This window comes from Salmo salar, chromosome ssa11 (genome assembly GCF_905237065.1).
Source record: "Salmo salar chromosome ssa11, Ssal_v3.1, whole genome shotgun sequence".
Classification (NCBI taxonomy): domain Eukaryota; kingdom Metazoa; phylum Chordata; class Actinopteri; order Salmoniformes; family Salmonidae; genus Salmo; species Salmo salar.
Window position 1 is genome coordinate 110,595,460 of NC_059452.1, and position 23,511 is coordinate 110,618,970.

A 23,511-nucleotide genomic window follows, 5' to 3' on the forward strand; every position below is an offset into this window, starting at 1 on the left:
CGCTTTTGGAGCAATACTGGCTGTGTCCAAGGCCCAGCCAATCGTTCACATAACAGAATGCAGCACCCGACTGAAGAGAGAAGAGACAACCAGTTTGCTAGTTGTACAGCATCAGCCCGCGCTCTGGAAAGACCGCAGAGAGTAGAAAGGCTGTTTGCCAGTTACAGCAGCGCGTCCCCTGAACGGTAACGGAGAGGTAACGGAACGGTAACGGAGAGGTAACGGAGAGGTAACGGAACGGTAACGGAGAGGTAACGGAACGGTAACGGAGAGGTAACGGAACGGTAACGGAGAGGTAACGTTAGGTGAGACACCTGACTACGGAGACCGGGGCGAGAAGGTTACAGCAGCAGCGAGTCTCCCTGAACGGTAACGGAGAGGTAACGGAACGGTAACAGAGAGGTGAGACGTCTTGACTACGGAGACCAGTATGAGAAGGTTACAGCAGCAGCGAGTCTCCCTGAACGGTAACGGAGAGGTAACGGAACGGTAACGGAACGGTAACGGAGAGGTAACGGAACGGTAACAGAGAGGTGAGACGTCTTGACTACGGAGACCGGGGTGAGAAGGTTACAGCAGCAGCGAGTCTCCCTGAACGGTAATGGAGAGGTAAAGGAACGGTAACGGAACGGTAACAGAGAGGTGAGACGTCTTGACTACGGAGACCAGGGTGAGAAGGTTACAGCAGCAGCGAGTCTCCCTGAACGGTAACGGAGAGGTAACGGAACGGTAACAGAGAGGTGAGACGTCTTGACTACGGAGACCAGTATGAGAAGGTTACAGCAGCAGCGAGTCTCCCTGAACGGTAACGGAGAGGTGAGACGTCTTGACGACGGAGACCGGGGTGAGAAAGTTACAGCAGCAGCGAGTCTCCCTGAACGGTAACGGAGAGGTAACGGAACGGTAACAGAGAGGTGAGACGTCTTGACTACGGAGACCAGTATGAGAAGGTTACAGCAGCAGCGAGTCTCCCTGAACGGTAACGGAGAGGTAACGGAACGGTAACGGAACGGTAACAGAGAGGTGAGACGTCTTGACTACGGAGACCAGGGTGAGAAGGTTACAGCAGCAGCGAGTCTCCCTGAACGGTAATGGAGAGGTAACAGAGAGGTGAGACGTCTTGACGACGGAGACCGGGGTGAGAAGGTGATGAAGCAGTACTTCATGACCTGTAACCGATAAACAACCTGCATTTAGAAAGTTTGAGCTGAGGGAGAAAGTGTGGTGGAACAAGAATGATTAGCATTAAGTATCTTGTTAGCTGGATCGAATTCTCCGTTAGCTAGCCAGAGAAATGTTCAGCAACATTTAGCCAACTTAACTGATCAAATAATTGAGTTTATGGTGTGAAAAATTAGCTGGCTAATTGTCAACATCAGATGAGCCAACGTTAGTAACCTAACCAAATTTGCTATAGTATTAACTTGTAACGTTATAGGACTCCTTGCCGTTCCTCAAGCTGGCAATCTGTGTGAAATGTTAACTAGCTACTATCTGTGTGAAATATTAACTAGCTACTATCTGTGAACTAATGTTTTCCTTTTACAGTATGTGATTTATTTTCAGAATGAGAGAATTAGGTGAAAATGAGGCGTTGCTTGTTAAACAGTTAAGAGTAGCTGGAGCTGGATGCCTCTATAGAGGTGAAGGGAAGACCACACACTTTCCCTCTGTCTCACTTCTTCAATACAGTGGATATAAAGGGGTATGCCAGGTGTACTCTCTGCCTGAAAGAGATCAGTTATACCAACAAAGAGTATCATGCTCTGCTGCTGGCACATTGTAGAACAGATGTCCACAAGCAGAAAGTGTGAAATGTAATAATGTGCCGTGAAGCCCAAAGATATTGCTTTTATTGTGTTGAACTTGACAGTAACTCTTGTGTGTGAGAAGTGAGATTATTAAATGTTTTACTCAGTGAATGTAATTTCTGCACATGTAGCCTTGTGCACTTGATCGACTACTATACTGGCCACTATAATAGAGCAAAAATAGAATGTCTATTCGTTTCATTGTATTTCTACTTAAGATGTTTTTTTTCCCCACGTGCAATATTTAGATGTGTGGTCACCAGCATTCTATTATAAAGGCTGTCATGGTAACAAGCGTTCTATTATAAAGGCTGTCGTGGTAACAAGCGTTCTATTATACAGGCTGTCGTGGTAACAAGCGTTCTATTATACAGGCTGTCGTGGTAACGAGCGTTCTATTATAAAGGCTGTCGTGGTAACAAGCGTTCTATTATAAAGGCTGTCGTGGTAACAAGCGTTCTATTATACAGGCTGTCGTGGTAACAAGCGTTCTATTATACAGGCTGTCGTGGTAACAAGCGTTCTATTATACAGGCTGTCGTGGTAACAAGCGTTCTATTATAAAGGCTGTCGTGGTAACAAGCGTTCTATTATAAAGGCTGTCGTGGTAACAAGCGTTCTATTATAAAGGCTGTCGTGGTAACAAGCGTTCTATTATAAAGGCTGTCGTGGTAACAAGCGTTCTATTATAAAGGCTGTCGTGGTAACAAGCGTTCTATTATAAAGGCTGTCGTGGTAACAAGCGTTCTATTATAAAGGCTGTCGTGGTAACAAGCGTTCTATTATAAAGGCTGTCGTGGTAACAAGCGTTCTATTATAAAGGCTGTCGTGGTAACAAGCGTTCTATTATAAAGGCTGTCGTGGTAACAAGCGTTCTATTATAAAGGCTGTCGTGGTAACAAGCGTTCTATTATAAAGGCTGTCGCGGTAACAAGCGTTCTATTATAAAGGCTGTCGCGGTAACAAGCGTTCTATTGTAAAGGCTGTCGCGGTAACAAGCGTTCTATTGTAAAGGCTGTCGCGGTAACAAGCGTTCTATTGTAAAGGCTGTCGCGGTAACAAGCGTTCTATTGTAAAGGCTGTCGCGGTAACAAGCGTTCTATTGTAAAGGCTGTCGCGGTAACAAGCGTTCTATTGTAAAGGCTGTCGCGGTAACAAGCGTTCTATTGTAAAGGCTGTCGCGGTAACAAGCGTTCTATTGTAAAGGCTGTCGCGGTAACAAGCGTTCTATTGTAAAGGCTGTCGCGGTAACAAGCGTTCTATTGTAAAGGCTGTCGCGGTACCAAGCGTTCTATTGTAAAGGCTGTCGCGGTACCAAGCGTTCTATTGTAAAGGCTGTCGCGGTAACAAGCGTTCTATTGTAAAGGCTGTCGCGGTAACAAGCGTTCTATTGTAAAGGCTGTCGCGGTAACAAGCGTTCTATTGTAAAGGCTGTCGCGGTAACAAGCGTTCTATTGTAAAGGCTGTCGCGGTAACAAGCGTTCTATTGTAAAGGCTGTCGCGGTAACAAGCGTTCTATTGTAAAGGCTGTCGCGGTAACAAGCGTTCTATTGTAAAGGCTGTCGCGGTAACAAGCGTTCTATTGTAAAGGCTGTCGCGGTAACAAGCGTTCTATTGTAAAGGCTGTCGCGGTAACAAGCGTTCTATTGTAAAGGCTGTCGCGGTAACAAGCGTTCTATTGTAAAGGCTGTCGCGGTAACAAGCGTTCTATTGTAAAGGCTGTCGCGGTAACAAGCGTTCTATTGTAAAGGCTGTCGCGGTAACAAGCGTTCTATTGTAAAGGCTGTCGCGGTAACAAGCGTTCTATTGTAAAGGCTGTCGCGGTAACAAGCGTTCTATTGTAAAGGCTGTCGCGGTAACAAGCGTTCTATTGTAAAGGCTGTCGCGGTAACAAGCGTTCTATTGTAAAGGCTGTCGCGGTAACAAGCGTTCTATTGTAAAGGCTGTCGCGGTAACAAGCGTTCTATTGTAAAGGCTGTCGCGGTAACAAGCGTTCTATTGTAAAGGCTGTCGCGGTAACAAGCGTTCTATTATACAGGCTGTCGCGGTAACAAGCGTTCTATTATACAGGCTGTCGCGGTAACAAGCGTTCTATTATACAGGCTGTCGCGGTAACAAGCGTTCTATTATACAGGCTGTCGCGGTAACAAGCGTTCTATTATAAAGGCTGTCGCGGTAACAAGCGTTCTATTATAAAGGCTGTCGCGGTAACAAGCGTTCTATTATAAAGGCTGTCGCGGTAACAAGCGTTCTATTATAAAGGCTGTCGCGGTAACAAGCGTTCTATTGTAAAGGCTGTCGCGGTAACAAGCGTTCTATTGTAAAGGCTGTCGCGGTAACAAGCGTTCTATTGTAAAGGCTGTCGCGGTAACAAGCGTTCTATTGTAAAGGCTGTCGCGGTAACAAGCGTTCTATTGTAAAGGCTGTCGCGGTAACAAGCGTTCTATTGTAAAGGCTGTCGCGGTAACAAGCGTTCTATTGTAAAGGCTGTCGCGGTAACAAGCGTTCTATTGTAAAGGCTGTCGCGGTAACAAGCGTTCTATTGTAAAGGCTGTCGCGGTAACAAGCGTTCTATTGTAAAGGCTGTCGCGGTAACAAGCGTTCTATTGTAAAGGCTGTCGCGGTAACAAGCGTTCTATTGTAAAGGCTGTCGCGGTAACAAGCGTTCTATTGTAAAGGCTGTCGCGGTAACAAGCGTTCTATTGTAAAGGCTGTCGCGGTAACAAGCGTTCTATTGTAAAGGCTGTCGCGGTAACAAGCGTTCTATTGTAAAGGCTGTCGCGGTAACAAGCGTTCTATTGTAAAGGCTGTCGCGGTAACAAGCGTTCTATTGTAAAGGCTGTCGCGGTAACAAGCGTTCTATTGTAAAGGCTGTCGCGGTAACAAGCGTTCTATTGTAAAGGCTGTCGCGGTAACAAGCGTTCTATTGTAAAGGCTGTCGCGGTAACAAGCGTTCTATTGTAAAGGCTGTCGCGGTAACAAGCGTTCTATTGTAAAGGCTGTCGCGGTAACAAGCGTTCTATTGTAAAGGCTGTCGCGGTAACAAGCGTTCTATTGTAAAGGCTGTCGCGGTAACAAGCGTTCTATTGTAAAGGCTGTCGCGGTAACAAGCGTTCTATTGTAAAGGCTGTCGCGGTAACAAGCGTTCTATTGTAAAGGCTGTCGCGGTAACAAGCGTTCTATTGTAAAGGCTGTCGCGGTAACAAGCGTTCTATTGTAAAGGCTGTCGCGGTAACAAGCGTTCTATTGTAAAGGCTGTCGCGGTAACAAGCGTTCTATTGTAAAGGCTGTCGCGGTAACAAGCGTTCTATTGTAAAGGCTGTCGCGGTAACAAGCGTTCTATTGTAAAGGCTGTCGCGGTAACAAGCGTTCTATTATAAAGGCTGTCGCGGTAACTGCAATATTAGTGTATTGTTTTTTTTTTCTCAAGACTTGAGTGTCATTTGCAGTGACGTCTTGGCAACAAATAACATTGTAAAGGGTTTAAACACTGGTTCCCCTGCTGGTTCAATGAACCATAAACAACTAATGAACATGCACCTGTGGACCGGTCGTTAAGACACTAACAGCTTACAGACGGTAGGCAATTAAGGTCACAGTTATGAAAACATAGGACACTAAACAGGGACACATTATTCCATGTCTGTGGAACTTGTTCAGTTTGCTGAAAATAAACGCAGTTGACAGTGAGAAGACGTTTCTTATTTTGAGTTTTTATACAGTACCAGTCAAGTTTGCACACGCCTACATTCAGTTTTCTTTTTTTTTTTTTTAACTTTTTTCTACATTGTAGAATAATAATGAAGACATCAAAACTATGAAATAACACATATGGAATAATGTAGTAACCAAAAAAGTGTTAAACAAAGCCAAATATATTTTTGATTATTCAAAGTAGCCAACCTTTGCCTTGATGACAGCTTTGCAAACTCTTGGCAGAGCATCACCTTCCATGAGCGGGGTATTTATTTTTGAACTCAAATCAATGAGCCCAATCACTTCTCCATGACAACAAATTCATAAACAGAGTAGGGCTGGCTAATAAGTCCTTAGTATTGGGGTCATTCTCAAGTAAAACAATTTGGCTAATCTATTCTTCCAAGTCCTATTCCTTAATATTTTTATTTATTTAACGAGGCAAGTCAGTTAAGAACAGGCCACCTGCCGCCCCTCCACTCTAACCGCTAGGCCACCTGCCTCCCCTCCACTCTAACCACTAGGCTACCTGCCTCCCCTCCACTCTAACCACTAGGCTACCTGCCTCCCCTCCACTCTAACCACTAGGCTACCTGCCTCCCCTCCACTATAACCACTAGGCTACCTGCCGTCCCTCCACTCTAACCACTAGGCCACCTGCCGCCCCTCCACTCTAACCGCTAGGCCACCTGCCTCCCCTCCACTCTAACCACTAGGCTACCTGCCGCCCCTCCACTCTAACCACTAGGCTACCTGCCGCCCTCCACTCTAACCGCTAGGCTACCTGCCGCCCCCCCACTCTAACCACTAGGCTACCTGCCTCCCCTCCACTCTAACCACTAGGCTACCTGCCTCCCTCCGCTCTAACCACTAGGCTACCTGCCTCCCCTCCACTCTAACCGCTAGGCTACCTGCCTCCCCTCCACTCTAACCACTAGGCTACCTGCCTCCCTCCGCTCTAACCACTAGGCTACCTGCCCCCCCTCCACTCTAACCGCTAGGCTACCTGCCACCCCTCCACTCTAACCGCTAGGCTACCTGCCGCCCCTCCACTCTAACCGCTAGGCTACCTGCCGCCCCTCCACTCTAACCGCTAGGCTACCTGCCGCCCCTCCACTCTAACCGCTAGGCTACCTGCCGCCCCTCCACTCTAACCGCTAGGCTACCTGCCGCCCCTCCACTCTAACCGCTAGGCTACCTGCCGCCCCTCCACTCTAACCGCTAGGCTACCTGCCGCCCCTCCACTCTAACCGCTAGGCTACCTGCCGCCCCTCCACTCTAACCGCTAGGCTACCTGCCGCCCCTCCACTCTAACCGCTAGGCTACCTGCCGCCCCTCCACTCTAACCGCTAGGCTACCTGCCGCCCCTCCACTCTAACCGCTAGGCTACCTGCCGCCCCTCCACTCTAACCGCTAGGCTACCTGCCGCCCCTCCACTCTAACCGCTAGGCTACCTGCCGCCCCTCCACTCTAACCGCTAGGCTACCTGCCTCCCCTCCACTCTAACCGCTAGGCTACCTGCCTCCCCTCCACTCTAACCGCTAGGCTACCTGCCTCCCCTCCACTCTAACCGCTAGGCTACCTGCCTCCCCTCCACTCTAACCGCTAGGCTACCTGCCTCCCCTACACTCTAACCACTAGGCTACCTGCCTCCCCTACACTCTAACCACTAGGCTACCTGCCGCCCCTCCACTCTAACCACTAGGATACCTGCCGCCCCTACACTCTAACCACTAGGCTACCTGCCTCCCTTCCAATCTAACCACTAGGCTACCTGCCTCCCCTCCACTCTAACCACTAGGCTACCTGCCGCCCCCCTCCACTCTAACCACTAGGCTACCTGCCGCCCCCCCTCCACTCTAACCACTAGGCTACCTGCCGCCCCCCCTCCACTCTAACCACTAGGCTACCTGCCGCCCCCCTCCACTCTAACCACTAGGCTACCTGTCTCCCCTCCACTCTAACCACTAGGCTACCTGCCGCCCCCCTCCACTCTAACCACCAGGCTACCTGCCTCCCCTCCACTCTAACCACTAGGCTACCTGCCGCCCCCCCTCCACTCTAACCACTAGGCTACCTGCCGCCCCCCCTCCACTCTAACCACTAGGCTACCTGCCTCCCCCCCTCCACTCTAACCACTAGGCTACCTGCCTCCCCCCTCCACTCTAACCACTAGGCTACCTGCCTCCCCCCCTCCACTCTAACCACTAGGCTACCTGCCTCCCCCCCTCCACTCTAACCACTAGGCTACCTGCCTCCCCCCTCCACTCTAACCACTAGGCTACCTGCCTCCCCCCTCCACTCTAACCACTAGGCTACCTGCCTCCCCCCTCCCCTCTAACCGCTAGGCTACCTGCCCCCCCACTCTAACCGCTAGGCTACCTGCCGCCCCTCCACTCTAACCGCTAGGCTACCTGCCGCCCCTCCACTCTAACCGCTAGGCTACCTGCCGCCCCTCCACTCTAACCGCTAGGCTACCTGCCGCCCCTCCACTCTAACCGCTAGGCTACCTGCCGCCCCTCCACTCTAACCGCTAGGCTACCTGCCGCCCCTCCACTCTAACCGCTAGGCTACCTGCCTCCCCTACACTCTAACCACTAGGCTACCTGCCGCCCCTCCACTCTAACCACTAGGATACCTGCCGCCCCTACACTCTAACCACTAGGCTACCTGCCTCCCTTCCAATCTAACCACTAGGCTACCTGCCTCCCCTCCACTCTAACCACTAGGCTACCTGCCGCCCCCCCTCCACTCTAACCACTAGGCTACCTGCCGCCCCCCTCCACTCTAACCACTAGGCTACCTGCCGCCCCCCCTCCACTCTAACCACTAGGCTACCTGCCGCCCCCTCCACTCTAACCACTAGGCTACCTGCCTCCCCTCCACTCTAACCACTAGGCTACCTGCCGCCCCCCCTCCACTCTAACCACCAGGCTACCTGCCTCCCCTCCACTCTAACCACTAGGCTACCTGCCGCCCCCCCTCCACTCTAACCACTAGGCTACCTGCCGCCCCCCCCTCCACTCTAACCACTAGGCTACCTGCCTCCCCCCTCCACTCTAACCACTAGGCTACCTGCCTCCCCCCTCCACTCTAACCACTAGGCTACCTGCCTCCCCCCTCCACTCTAACCACTAGGCTACCTGCCTCCCCCCTCCACTCTAACCACTAGGCTACCTGCCTCCCCCCTCCACTCTAACCACTAGGCTACCTGCCTCCCCCCCTCCACTCTAACCACTAGGCTACCTGCCTCCCCCCCTCCCCTCTAACCGCTAGGCTACCTGCCCCCCACTCTAACCGCTAGGCTACCTGCCGCCCCTCCACTCTAACCGCTAGGCTACCTGCCGCCCCTCCACTCTAACCGCTAGGCTACCTGCCGCCCCTCCACTCTAACCGCTAGGCTACCTGCCGCCCCTCCACTCTAACCGCTAGGCTACCTGCCGCCCCTCCACTCTAACCGCTAGGCTACCTGCCTCCCCTCCACTCTAACCACTAGGCTACCTGCCGCCCCTCCACTCTAACCGCTAGGCTACCTGCCGCCCCTCCACTCTAACCGCTAGGCTACCTGCCGCCCCTCCACTCTAACCGCTAGGCTACCTGCCGCCCCTCCACTCTAACCGCTAGGCTACCTGCCGCCCCTCCACTCTAACCGCTAGGCTACCTGCCCCCCCCCACTCTAACCGCTAGGCTACCTGCCGCCCCTCCACTCTAACCGCTAGGCTACCTGCCGCCCCTCCACTCTAACCGCTAGGCTACCTGCCGCCCCTCCACTCTAACCGCTAGGCTACCTGCCGCCCCTCCACTCTAACCGCTAGGCTACCTGCCGCCCCTCCACTCTAACCGCTAGGCTACCTGCCTCCCCTACACTCTAACCGCTAGGCTACCTGCCGCCCCTCCACTCTAACCGCTAGGCTACCTGCCGCCCCTCCACTCTAACCGCTAGGCTACCTGCCTCCCCCTCCACTCTAACCGCTAGGCTACCTGCCTCCCCCTCCACTCTAACCGCTAGGCTACCTGCCTCCCCCCTCCACTCTAACCACTAGGCTACCTGCCTCCCCCCCTCCACTCTAACCACTAGGCTACCTGCCTCCCCCCTCCACTCTAACCACTAGGCTACCTGCCTCCCCCCCTCCACTCTAACCACTAGGCTACCTGCCTCCCCCCCCTCCACTCTAACCACTAGGCTACCTGCCTCCCCCCCTCCACTCTAACCACTAGGCTACCTGCCTCCCCCCTCCACTCTAACCACTAGGCTACCTGCCTCCCCCCTCCACTCTAACCACTAGGCTACCTGCCTCCCCCCCTCCACTCTAACCACTAGGCTACCTGCCTCCCCCCTCCACTCTAACCGCTAGGCTACCTGCCTCCCCCCCCACTCTAACCGCTAGGCTACCTGCCTCCCCTCCACTCTAACCGCTAGGCTACCTGCCTCCCCTCCACTCTAACCACTAGACTACCTGCCGCCCCTCCACTCTAACCACTAGGCTACCTGCCCCCCCCTCCACTCTAACCGCTAGGCTACCTGCCACCCCTCCACTCTAACCGCTAGGCTACCTGCCGCCCCTCCACTCTAACCGCTAGGCTACCTGCCGCCCCTCCACTCTAACCGCTAGGCTACCTGCCGCCCCTCCACTCTAACCGCTAGGCTACCTGCCGCCCCTCCACTCTAACCGCTAGGCTACCTGCCGCCCCTCCACTCTAACCGCTAGGCTACCTGCCGCCCCTCCACTCTAACCGCTAGGCTACCTGCCGCCCCTCCACTCTAACCGCTAGGCTACCTGCCGCCCCTCCACTCTAACCGCTAGGCTACCTGCCGCCCCTCCACTCTAACCGCTAGGCTACCTGCCGCCCCTCCACTCTAACCGCTAGGCTACCTGCCGCCCCTCCACTCTAACCGCTAGGCTACCTGCCGCCCCTCCACTCTAACCGTTAGGCTACCTGCCGCCCCTCCACTCTAACCGCTAGGCTACCTGCCGCCCCTCCACTCTAACCGCTAGGCTACCTGCCTCCCCTCCACTCTAACCGCTAGGCTACCTGCCTCCCCTCCACTCTAACCGCTAGGCTACCTGCCTCCCCTCCACTCTAACCGCTAGGCTACCTGCCTCCCCTCCACTCTAACCGCTAGGCTACCTGCCTCCCCTACACTCTAACCACTAGGCTACCTGCCTCCCCTACACTCTAACCACTAGGCTACCTGCCGCCCCTCCACTCTAACCACTAGGATACCTGCCGCCCCTACACTCTAACCACTAGGCTACCTGCCTCCCTTCCAATCTAACCACTAGGCTACCTGCCTCCCCTCCACTCTAACCACTAGGCTACCTGCCGCCCCCCCTCCACTCTAACCACTAGGCTACCTGCCGCCCCCCTCCACTCTAACCACTAGGCTACCTGCCGCCCCCCTCCACTCTAACCACTAGGCTACCTGCCGCCCCCCCTCCACTCTAACCACTAGGCTACCTGCCTCCCCTCCACTCTAACCACTAGGCTACCTGCCGCCCCCTCCACTCTAACCACCAGGCTACCTGCCTCCCCTCCACTCTAACCACTAGGCTACCTGCCGCCCCCCCTCCACTCTAACCACTAGGCTACCTGCCGCCCCCCCTCCACTCTAACCACTAGGCTACCTGCCTCCCCCCCCTCCACTCTAACCACTAGGCTACCTGCCTCCCCCTCCACTCTAACCACTAGGCTACCTGCCTCCCCCCCTCCACTCTAACCACTAGGCTACCTGCCTCCCCCCTCCACTCTAACCACTAGGCTACCTGCCTCCCCCCTCCACTCTAACCACTAGGCTACCTGCCTCCCCCCCTCCACTCTAACCACTAGGCTACCTGCCTCCCCCCTCCCCTCTAACCGCTAGGCTACCTGCCCCCCCACTCTAACCGCTAGGCTACCTGCCGCCCCTCCACTCTAACCGCTAGGCTACCTGCCGCCCCTCCACTCTAACCGCTAGGCTACCTGCCGCCCCTCCACTCTAACCGCTAGGCTACCTGCCGCCCCTCCACTCTAACCGCTAGGCTACCTGCCGCCCCTCCACTCTAACCGCTAGGCTACCTGCCGCCCCTCCACTCTAACCGCTAGGCTACCTGCCTCCCCTCCACTCTAACCGCTAGGCTACCTGCCGCCCCTCCACTCTAACCGCTAGGCTACCTGCCGCCCCTCCACTCTAACCGCTAGGCTACCTGCCGCCCCTCCACTCTAACCGCTAGGCTACCTGCCGCCCCTCCACTCTAACCGCTAGGCTACCTGCCGCCCCTCCACTCTAACCGCTAGGCTACCTGCCCCCCCCACTCTAACCGCTAGGCTACCTGCCGCCCCTCCACTCTAACCGCTAGGCTACCTGCCGCCCCTCCACTCTAACCGCTAGGCTACCTGCCGCCCCTCCACTCTAACCGCTAGGCTACCTGCCGCCCCTCCACTCTAACCGCTAGGCTACCTGCCGCCCCTCCACTCTAACCGCTAGGCTACCTGCCTCCCCTACACTCTAACCGCTAGGCTACCTGCCGCCCCTCCACTCTAACCGCTAGGCTACCTGCCGCCCCTCCACTCTAACCGCTAGGCTACCTGCCTCCCCCTCCACTCTAACCGCTAGGCTACCTGCCTCCCCCCTCCACTCTAACCGCTAGGCTACCTGCCTCCCCCCTCCACTCTAACCACTAGGCTACCTGCCTCCCCCCCTCCACTCTAACCACTAGGCTACCTGCCTCCCCCCTCCACTCTAACCACTAGGCTACCTGCCTCCCCCCCTCCACTCTAACCACTAGGCTACCTGCCTCCCCCCCTCCACTCTAACCACTAGGCTACCTGCCTCCCCCCCTCCACTCTAACCACTAGGCTACCTGCCTCCCCCCTCCACTCTAACCACTAGGCTACCTGCCTCCCCCCTCCACTCTAACCACTAGGCTACCTGCCTCCCCCCTCCACTCTAACCACTAGGCTACCTGCCTCCCCCCTCCACTCTAACCGCTAGGCTACCTGCCTCCCCCCCACTCTAACCGCTAGGCTACCTGCCTCCCCCCCCACTCTAACCGCTAGGCTACCTGCCTCCCCTCCACTCTAACCGCTAGGCTACCTGCCTCCCCTCCACTCTAACCACTAGACTACCTGCCGCCCCTCCACTCTAACCACTAGGCTACCTGCCTCCACTCTAACCGCTAGGCTACCTGCCTCCCCTCCACTCTAACCGCTAGGCTACCTGCCGCCCCTCCACTCTAACCGCTAGGCTACCTGCCGCCCCTCCACTCTAACCGCTAGGCTACCTGCCGGCCCTCCACTCTAACCGCTAGGCTACCTGCCGCCCCTCCACTCTAACCGCTAGGCTACCTGCCGCCCCTCCACTCTAACCGCTAGGCTACCTGCCGCCCCTCCACTCTAACCGCTAGGCTACCTGCCGCCCCTCCACTCTAACCGCTAGGCTACCTGCCGCCCCTCCACTCTAACCGCTAGGCTACCTGCCTCCCCTCCACTCTAACCGCTAGGCTACCTGCCTCCCCTCCACTCTAACCGCTAGGCTACCTGCCGCCCCTCCACTCTAACCGCTAGGCTACCTGCCGCCCCTCCACTCTAACCGCTAGGCTACCTGCCTCCCCTCAACCGCTAGGCTACCTGCCGCCCCTCCACTCTAACCGCTAGGCTACCTGCCTCCCCTCCACTCTAACCGCTAGGCTACCTGCCGCCCCTCCACTCTAACCGCTAGGCTACCTGCCGGGTAATAGGGGTTTATTGGAATGACTGTAATTCTGATAGATTTTTAATGTAAAGATATAATTGAATCGTATTATTATATGTAGTAGAAAGCGATGGGTTAGCAGAAGCCTACATAACCAACCCATAAAGTAAACGGTAACATCCATATATGGCCAGCTATGTAAACTTTAACATTGCAGGATAAATCAATAGATGTCGTTCAGTTGGTAACATGCTTTCGTCTTGTAATGCCTCTTAAGGGGAAAGTAATCTAAAAGTAACAGAATGTAATCAGATTACATTACTGAGTTCAGGTAATCTGAAAGTTACGTTACTGATTACAATTTTAGACAGGTAAATTGTAACTAACTTATTACATTTAGAAAGTAACCTACCCAACCCTGGTCTGTCTGTCTGTCTGTCTCTGTCTGTCTGTCTGTCTAATGTATTTATAAAGCCCTTTTTACATCAGCTGATATCTCAAAGTGCTGTACAGAAACCCAGCATAAAACCTCAAACAGCAAGCAATGCAGGTGTAGAAGCACGGCGGCTAGGAAAAACTCCCTCGAAAGGCAGGAACCTAGGAAGAAACCTAGAGAGGAACCAGGCTCTGAGGGGTGGCAAGTCCTCTACTGGCTGTACTGGGTGGAGAGGAACCAGGCTATGAGGGGTGGCCAGTCCTCTACTGGCTGTACTGGGTAGAGAGGAACCAGGCTATTAGGGGTGGCCAGTCCTCTACTGGCTGTACTGGGTAGAGAGGAACCAGGCTATTAGGGGTGGCCAGTCCTCTTCTGGCTGTGCAGGGTGGATATTATAACAGAACATGGTCAAGTTGTTCAAATGTTCATAGATGACCAGCAGGGTCAAATAATAATCACAGTGGTTGTCCGAGGGTGCAACAAGTCAGCACCTCAGGAGAAAATGTCAATTGGCTTTTCATAGCCGATCATTCAGAGTTAGAGACAGCAGGTGCGGTAGAGAGAGTAGAAAACAGCAGGTCTGTCTGCCTGCCTACCTACCTGTCTCTGTCTGTCTGCCTGCCTACCTGTCTCTGTCTGTCTGTCTGCCTGCCTGCCTACCTGTCTCTGTCTGTCTGCCTGCCTGCCTACCTGTCTCTGTCTGTCTGCCTGCCTGCCTACCTGTCTCTGTCTGTCTGCCCGCCTACCTGTCTCTGTCTGTCTGCCCGCCTACCTGTCTCTGTCTGTCTGCCCGCCTACCTGTCTCTGTCTGTCTGCCCGCCTACCTGTCTCTGTCTGTCTGCCCGCCTACCTGTCTCTGTCTGTCTGCCCGCCTACCTGTCTCTGTCTGTCTGCCCGCCTACCTGTCTCTGTCTGTCTGCCCGCCTACCTGTCTCTGTCTGTCTGCCCGCCTACCTGTCTCTGTCTGTCTGTCTTTCTGACTTATGTCTTTGTCGTTTTATTTATCATCTGAAAAAAATATATATTGGTCATTGATTTAAAAAGAAATATATATATTTTTTAAAATATCGATGATATATATATATTATATATATCATCGATATTTTAATATTTTTTGCTTTCTCATGGATTTGTTGGTTGTGTGTTTCGTTACAGGTTCTGTCCCATCCTAACGTAGTGCGTTTCTTCGGCCACCGGAGGGAGGGGCCGACTGTCTATCTGTTCCTGGAGTACTGCAGCGGTGGAGAGCTATTCGACAGGATTGGTGAGACTGATAGAGCCAGCAGCCAATCACAACACTGAGATAGGATTCAAATCAGCCAATCACAGGCTAGGGGCCATCTCACACTTAAACAACTCTACTTCTCTCTCTCTCTCTCTCTCTCTCTCTCAGAGCCTGATTTGGGGATGCCAGAGAGAGAAGCTCACAGGTTTTTCCAGCAGTTGATAGCAGCTGTGGTGAGTGACAGTTATCCAGGAGGGTTAGAGGTCGGGGTTAAAGGGACTGAGGCAGAAACAGGGTGTAGCGTTGTTGCAATGTCCTTTTTTGTCAATACCCTCCGGCATTCGAGGGTACTGAGCTGTAAGGGTTGTGTTCTCGCTTGGTTCCTTTATCTATATGCTGTTCATTAGAGTAGCAGATACAATCTCAGGAGGACGGGTCACGTGTGCTAGCAAGGCAGAGGTCCCGAGTTCACACCAGGTATGGGCCGAATCGGGAGGAAGTGGTACTCCCGACGCAATCAGCATGATGTCCTTTACATAGGCCTAGCTATTCTTTAACTATGCAGCGCCCCTAGAGGTCGGGGGGGCCTAGAGGTCGGGGGGGGCCCCCTAGAGGTCGGGGGGGGGCCTAGAGGTCAGGGGGGCCCTAGAGTAGACTTGCAGTCTTGATCATCCATGGTCTTCTGTAGCTCAGTTGGTAGAGCATGGCGCTTGGGGTTTGATTCCTGGGACCACCCATATGTAAAATGTCATTTTAGATAAAAGCATCTGCTAAATGGCATATACTGGATTTAATCTCTCTCTCTCTTCCCCCACGCGCTCTCTCTCGCTCGCCCTCTTCCCCCCGCACTCCCTCTCCCCTGCTCTCCCTCTCCCCCGCACTCCCTCTCCCCTGCTCTCCCTCTAGGAATATCTCCACAGTGTAGGTATCACCCACAGAGACATCAAGCCTGAGAACATTCTCCTGGACGATAAAGGTGTGTGTGTGTTTTGACTGAGTGTGTGCTAGTAGTGCTCATTTGACTTTGACATAATGGTGTATACTGTGTTCTGCTACTTGTGTGTGTGTGTGTAGATAACCTGAAGTTGTCGGACTTCGGTCTAGCTACGATGTTCCGTCACCGTGGGCGAGAGCGGCGTCTGAACAGGCTGTGTGGAACTCTTCCGTACGTCGCGCCTGAGCTGCTCAGCAAATCAGAGTTCAGCGCTCAACCAGCTGACGTCTGGGCCTGCGGCATCGTCCTCACCGCCATGCTGGCTGGAGGTAAGGGTGGTGTGTGTGAACTCAAATACGACAAGGTTCCAGTTTAGTTTAGTACAATACCTGGTTCATCTACAACGAGACTCCTGCGCAGGCACACTAATAACAGAAATATAGGGATACTTAAAATATGAAGTGAACAGTTTGTGTGACATTGGAAAGTTGCTCTGGAACCTCTGTGTGTGTGTGACCGTGTTGCTATGGTTACAGAGTTGCCGTGGGACCAGCCCAGCGAGAGCTGCCAGGAATATTCTGATTGGCTGCAGAAGAAGACCTACCTCTCCCCCTGGAAGAAGATTAAACACACCCCCCTCAGTAAGACCCCACACCCCCCCCCTATATATATAGAGAGAAATGTGTGTGGATAGATAGATATATATATATAGAGATATAGAAATGTGTGTATAGATAGATATAAATATAGATTTGTGTCAACTCCATGGATCTATTGTCTAAACTCCATGATTCTATATGCAGGTGAAGTCGGAAGTTTACGTACACCTTAACCAAATACATTTAAGTTCCGTTTTTCACAATTCCTGACATTTAATCCTAGTAAAAATTCCCTGTCTTAGGTCAGTTAGGATCAACACTTTATTTTAAGAATGTGAAATGTCAGAATAATAGTAGAGTGATTTATTTCAGCTTTTATTTCTTTCATCACATTCCCAGTAGGTCAGAAGTTTACATACACTCAATTAGTATTTGGTAGCACTGCCTTTAAATTGTTTAACTTGGGTCAAACGTTTCGGGTAGCCTTCCACAAGCTTCCCACAATAAATTGGGTGAATTTTGGCCCATTCCTCCTGACAGAGCTGGTGTAACTGAGTCAGGTTTGTCGGCCTCCTTGCTCACACACACTTTTTCAGTTCTGCCCACACATTTTCTATGGGATTGAGTTCAGGGCTTTGTGATGGCCACTCCAATACCTTGACTTTGTTGTCCTTAAGCCATTTTGCCACAACTTTGGAAGTATGCTTGGGGTCATTGTCCATTTGGAAGACCCATTTGTGACCAAGCTTTAACTTCCTGACTGATGTCTTGAGATGTTGCTTCAATATATCCACAAAGTTTCCTTTCTCATGATGCCATCTATATTGTGAAGTGCACCAGTCCCTCCTGCAGCAAAGCACCCCCACAACATGATGCTGCCACCCCCATGCTTCACGGTTGGGATGTTGTTCTTCAGCTTGCAAGCCTCCCCCTTTTTCCTCCAAACATAACGATGGTCATTATGGCCAAACAGTTCTATTTTTGTTTCATCAGACCAGAGGACATTTCTCCAAAAAGTACGAGCTTTGTCCCCATGTGCAGTTGCAAACCGTAGTCTGGCTTTTTTATGGCGGTTTTGGAGCAGTGGCTTCTTCCTTGCTGAGCGGCCTTTCAGGTTATGTCGATATAGGACTCGTTTTACTGTGGATGTAGATACTTTTGTACCTGTTTCCTCCAGCATCTTCACAAGGTCCTTTGCTGTTGTTCTGGGATTGATTTGCACTTTTCGCACCAAAGTACATTAATCTCTAGGAGACAGAACGTGTCTCCTTCCTGAGCGGTATGACGGCTGTGTGGTCCCATGGTGTTTATACTTGCGTACTATTGTTTGTACAGATGAACGTGGTACCTTCAGGCGTTTGGAAATTGCTCCCAAGGATGAACCAGACTTGTGGAGGTCCACAATTTTTTTTCTGAGGTCTTGGCTGATTTCTTTTGATTTTCCCATGATGTCAAGCAAAGAGGCACTGAGTTTGAAGGTAGGCCTTGAAATACATCCACAGGTACACCTCCAACTGACTCAAATGATGTCAAATAGCCTATCAGAAGCTTCTAAAGCCATGACATAATTTTCTGGAATTTTCCAAGCTGTTTAAAGGCACAGTCAACTTAGTGTATGTAAACTTCTGACCCACTGGAATTGTGATACAGTGAGTTATAAGTGAAATAATCTGTCTGTAAACAATTGTTGGAAAATTACTTGTCATGGACAAAGTAGATGTCCTAACCGACTTGCCAAAACTATAGTTTGTTAACAAGAAATGTGTGGAGTGGTTGAAAAATGAGTTTTATTGACTCCAACCTAAGTGAATGTAAACCTCCGACTCCAACTGTATTTATTGATGTGTCTGAACTCCATGGTTCTATATAGAGATATGATGTGTGTGTATATATAATATAATATATATATATATATATATATATATATATATATATATATATATAATAGATCTGTATATATAATGGGTATATATAATACACTACCTTTTAAAAGTTTGGGGTCACTTAGAAATGTTCTTGATTAAATTGTTTACTCTTTTTTTTTAAAGCAGTTTTTTGGTCCATTAAAATAACATCAAATTGATCAGAAATACAGTGAAGACATTATTGTTGTAAATGACTATTGTAGCTGGAAACGGCTTTTTTAATGGAATATCTACATAGGCGTTCAGAGGCTCATTATCAGCAACCATCACTCCTGTGTTCCAATGGCACGTTGTGTTAGCTAATTCAAGTTTATCATTTTAAAAGGCTTATTGATCAAATCAAATTTATTTATAAAGCCCTTCTTACATCAGCTGATTATATTAAAGTGCTGTACAGAAACCCAGCCTAAAACCCCAAACAGCAAGCAATGCAGGTGTAGAAGCACGGTGGCTAGGAAAAACTCCCTAGAAAAGCCAAAACCTAGAGAGGAACCAGGCTATGAGGGGTGGCCAGTCCTCTTCTGGCTGTGCAGGGTGGATATTATAACAGAACATGGTCAAGATGTTAAAATGTTCATAAATGACCAGCATGGTCAAATAATAATAATCATAGTAGTTGTCGAGGGTGCAACAAGCACGTCCGGTGAACAGGTCAGGGTTCCATAGCCGCAGGCAGAACAGTTGAAACTGGAGCAGCAGCACGGCCAGGTGGACTGGGGACAGCAAGGAGTCATCATACCAGGTAGTCCTGAGGCATGGTCCTAGGGCTCAGGTCCTCCGAGAGAAAGAGAGAATTAGAGAGAGCATATTTAAATTCTCACAGGACACCGGATAAGACAAGAGAAATACTCCAGATGTAACAGACTGACCCTAGCCCCCCGACACATAAACTACTGCAGCATAAATACTGGAGGCTGAGACAGGAGGGATCAGAAGACACTGTGGCCCCATCCGACAATACCCCCGGACAGGGCCAAACAGGCAGGATATAACCCCACCCACTTTGCCAAAGCACAGCCCCCACACCACTAGAGGGATATCTTCAACCACCAACTTACCATCCTGAGACAAGGCCGAGTATAGCCCACAGAGATCTCCGCCACGGCTCAACCCAAGGGGGGGGCGCCAACCCAGACAACCCAGACAATTAGAAAACCCTTTTGCAAGTATGTTAGCACAGCTCAAAACTGTTGTTCTGATTTAAAGAAGCAAAAAAACTGGCCATTTAACTAGTTCAGTAGCAGCTACCGTCCCTGCAGGAGGCCTTTTGCTAGGCCGTCATTGTAAATAAGTATTTGTTCTTAACTGACTTTCCTACTTAAAAAAAGACACCCCTACAAAACACCAGTCTCAACGTCAACAGTGAAGAGGCGACTCCGGGATGCTGCCCTTCTAGGCAGAGTTGCAAAGAAAAAGCCATATCTCAGACTGGCCAATAAAAAGAAAAGATTAAGATGGGCAAAAGAACACAGACACTGGACAGAGGAACTCTGCCTAGAAGGGCAGCATCCCGGAGTCGCCTCTTCACTGTTGACGTTGAGACTGGTGTTTTGCCGGTACTAATTAATGAAGCTGCCAGTTGAGGACTTGTGAGGCATCTGTTTCTCAAACTAGACACTCTAATGTACTTGTCCTCTTGCTCAGTTGTGCACCGGGGCCTCCCACTCCTCTGTCTATTCTGGTTAGAGCCAGTTTGCTCTGTTCTGTGAAGGGAGTAGTACACAGCGTTGTATGAGATCTTCAGTGTCTACACTGTATTTTTGATCAATTTGATGTTATTTTAATGGACAAAAAAATAGCTTTTCTTTCAAAAACAAGGACTTTTCTAATTGAGCCAAAACTTTCGAGTGTGTGACATACACACACCAGTAGATAGAACTGTGGAGTTTAGACATACATGTATTCGGTTATATATAATTGTATTTATTGATGTGGGTTTAGGCCTACTATCTAAACTACTCCAGGCTTTGCCAGAAGAGAGGCTATCTATCTCTGATCTGAAGACCGACCCGTGGTTCATTCAGACCTTCACACCCGTAGCCTCTCACAACAACCTGCTACGCTCTGACAGACTACTACTACACAGGAACAACAGGTGGGTTGTTTTATAACTGTTATTGTTTGTGTGTGTTTGTGTCTAGTGTTGCTACGGGCGGCAGGAAACCTAGCGCATTGGGCCAGTCACTGAACGGTTAATAGTTTGAATGTGTAGAATTTGCCGATGTGCTCTTGAGCAAGACACTTAACCCTAATTTCTCCAGGGTGGCCGTCGATAGTGGCAGACCCTGGCTGTGACCCCACTCTCAGGGGGAGTTGGGAGCAGCGGAGTAATGGTGTGTGTGTGTGTGTGTGTGTGTGTGTGTAGTGATAGGGTGCAGTTCTCCAGCTCCCAGCCAGACCCAGCGCTCGGTGTGTGGGAGGGAAGTGTGTGTGTCGGAGTGCCAGACCAGGTCAGCTTCTCTCAGCCGGCCAGACCAGACAACATGCTGCTGGGGAGTCAGCTACTGGGCACGCCTGGACCCAGCCAGGTACCACTCACACACACTAGTGTTGCACGGTTATACTGAACTTTGGTACTTTTTATATTCTACAACATGGAAACGTGGACAACAGTTCTGTACTAGAATTTAGATACTTCTGTCAAAATGTCTCACGTCGTACTGATTGAGAGGATCAAATCAAATTTTATTTGTCACATGCACCGACTTCAAGTGTAGACCTTACCATGAAATACTTACAAGCCCTTAACCAACAATGCAGTTCAAGAAATAGTTAAGTAAATATTTACCAAATAAACTAAAGTAAAAAATGTTATAAAATAACAATGAGGCTATATACAGGGGGTACCAGTACCGAGTCAATGTGGAGGCTATATACAGGGGGTACCGGTACAGAGTCAATGTGGAGGCTATATACAGGGGGTACCGGTACAGAGTCAATGTGGAGGCTATATACAGGGGGTACCGGTACAGAGTCAATGTGGAGGCTATATACAGGGGGTACCAGTACAGAGTCAATGTGGAGGCTATATACAGGGGGTACCGGTACAGAGTCAATGTGGAGGCTATATACAGGGGGTACCGGTACAGAGTCAATGTGGAGGCTATATACAGGGGGTACCTGTACCGAGTCAATGTGGAGGCTATATACAGGGGCTACCGGTACAGAGTCAATGTGGAGGCTATATACAGGGGGTACCGGTACAGAGTCAATGTGGAGGCTATATACAGGGGGTACCGGTACAGAGTCAATGTGGAGGCTATATACAGGGGGTACCGGTACAGAGTCAATGTGGAGGCTATATACAGGGGGTACCGGTACAGAGTCAATGTGGAGGCTATATACAGGGGGTACCAGTACAGAGTCAATGTGGAGGCTATATACAGGGGGTACCGGTACAGAGTCAATGTGGAGGCTATATACAGGGGGTACCGGTACAGAGTCAATGTGCAGGTTAGTCGAGGTCATTTCTACATTTAGTTATGGGTAAAGTGACTGCATAGATAATCAACAGCGAGTAGCAGCAGTGTAAAAACTCGAGGGGGGGGGTGTCAATGTAAATAGTCCGGTGGCCATTTTATTAATTGTTCAGCAGTCTTTTGGCTTGGGGGTAGAAGCTGTGGAGGAGCCTTTTGGAACTAGACTTGGCGCTCCGGTATCGCTTGCCGTGCGGTAGCAGAGAGAACAGGCTGTAACTTGGGTGACTGGAGTCTTTTGACAATTTTTGGGGCCTTCCTCTGACACCGCCTAGTGTAGAGGTCCTGGATGTCAGGAAGCTTGGCCGTACTGATGTACTGCGCTGTATGCGCTACCCTCTATGCCGAGCAGTTGCCATACCAGACCGTGATGCAACCGGTCAGGATGCTCTCGATGGTGCAGCTGTAGAACTTTTTGAGGATCTGGGGACCCATGCCAAATCTTTGCGGTCTCCTGAGGGGGAAAAGGTTTTGTCGTACCCTCTTCACGACTGTCTTGGTGTGTTTGGACCATGATAGTTCGTTGGTGATGTGGACACCAAGGAACTTTAAACTCTCGACACGCTCCACTACAGCCCCATCGATGTTAATGGGGGCTTGTTCGGCCCTCCTTTTCCTGTAGTCCACGATCTGCTCCTTTGTCTTGATCACATTGAGGGAGAGGTTGTTCTCCTGGCACCACACGGCCAGGTCTCTGACCTCCAGGCTCTCGTTGTCTGATCAAGCCTACCACTGTTGTGTCGTCAGCAAACTTAATGATGGTGTTGGAGTGGTGCTTGGCCACGCAGCCTTGGGTGAACAGGGAGTACAGGAGGGGACTGAGTACGCACCGCTGAGGGGCCCCTGTGTTGAGGATCAGCGTGGCAGACATGTTGTTACCTACCCTCACCACCTGGGGACGGCCCGTCAGGGAGTCCAGGATCCAGTTGCAGAGGGAGGTGTTTAGTCCCAGGGTCCTTAGCTTAGTGATTTGCTTTGTGGACACTATGGTGTTGAAAGCTGAGCTGTAGTCAATGAATAGTATTCTCACATAGGTGTTCCTTCTGTCCAGGTGGGAAAGGGAAGTGTGATCAAGATTGTGTGATCTGTTGGGTGCTATGCAAATTGGGAGTGGGTCTAGGGTTTCTGGGATGGTGTTGATGTGAGCCATGACCAGCCTTTCAAAGCACTTCATGGCTCATGTAGGCAGGTTACCTTCGCTTTCTTGGGCCCAGGGACTATGGTGGTCTGCTTGAATGCATGCTTCAACCTCTCCCTGGCCGAGTCTGTAATACCTACATGTTTCAAGCAGACCACCATAGTCCCTGTGCCCAAGAACACAAAGGTAACCTGCCTAAATGACTACAGACCCGTAGCACTCACGTCTGTAGTCATGAAGTGCTTTGAAAGACTGGTAATGGCTCACATCAACACCATTATCCCAGAAACCCTAGACCCACTCCAATTTGCATACCGCCCAAACAGATCCACAGATGATGCAATCTCTATTGCACTCCACACTGCCCTTTCCCACCAGGACAGAAGGAACACCTATGTGAGAATGATGTTCATTGACTACAGATCAGTGTTCAACACCGTAGTGCCCACAAAGCAAATCACTAAGCTAAGGACCCTGAGACTTAACATGAAATAATTTGTGTTTTTATGTTCCGGTATTATTGCTTGTTTTCTATATCAATTAAACATATCTCCTTGTCTCTCTCTCGTGTGTGTGTGTGTGTGTGTGTGTGTGTGTGT

General features: G+C 51.1%; 1 protein-coding gene across 2 annotated transcripts in view; it reads left to right on the plus strand.

Annotated features, from left to right (window-relative positions):
- Window positions 1-23,511, plus strand: part of chek1 (checkpoint kinase 1) — a 44,488-nt gene that overhangs the window by 5,573 nt on the left and 15,404 nt on the right. For both annotated transcript variants that reach the window (XM_014129921.2, XM_045690328.1), the window contains exons 4-10: window positions 14,771-14,879; window positions 15,009-15,073; window positions 15,747-15,816; window positions 15,915-16,103; window positions 16,311-16,415; window positions 20,240-20,393; window positions 20,664-20,826. In XM_014129921.2, coding sequence (XP_013985396.1) covers window positions 14,771-14,879; window positions 15,009-15,073; window positions 15,747-15,816; window positions 15,915-16,103; window positions 16,311-16,415; window positions 20,240-20,393; window positions 20,664-20,826 — 855 coding nt within the window. The remainder of the gene's footprint in view (window positions 1-14,770; window positions 14,880-15,008; window positions 15,074-15,746; window positions 15,817-15,914; window positions 16,104-16,310; window positions 16,416-20,239; window positions 20,394-20,663; window positions 20,827-23,511) is intronic.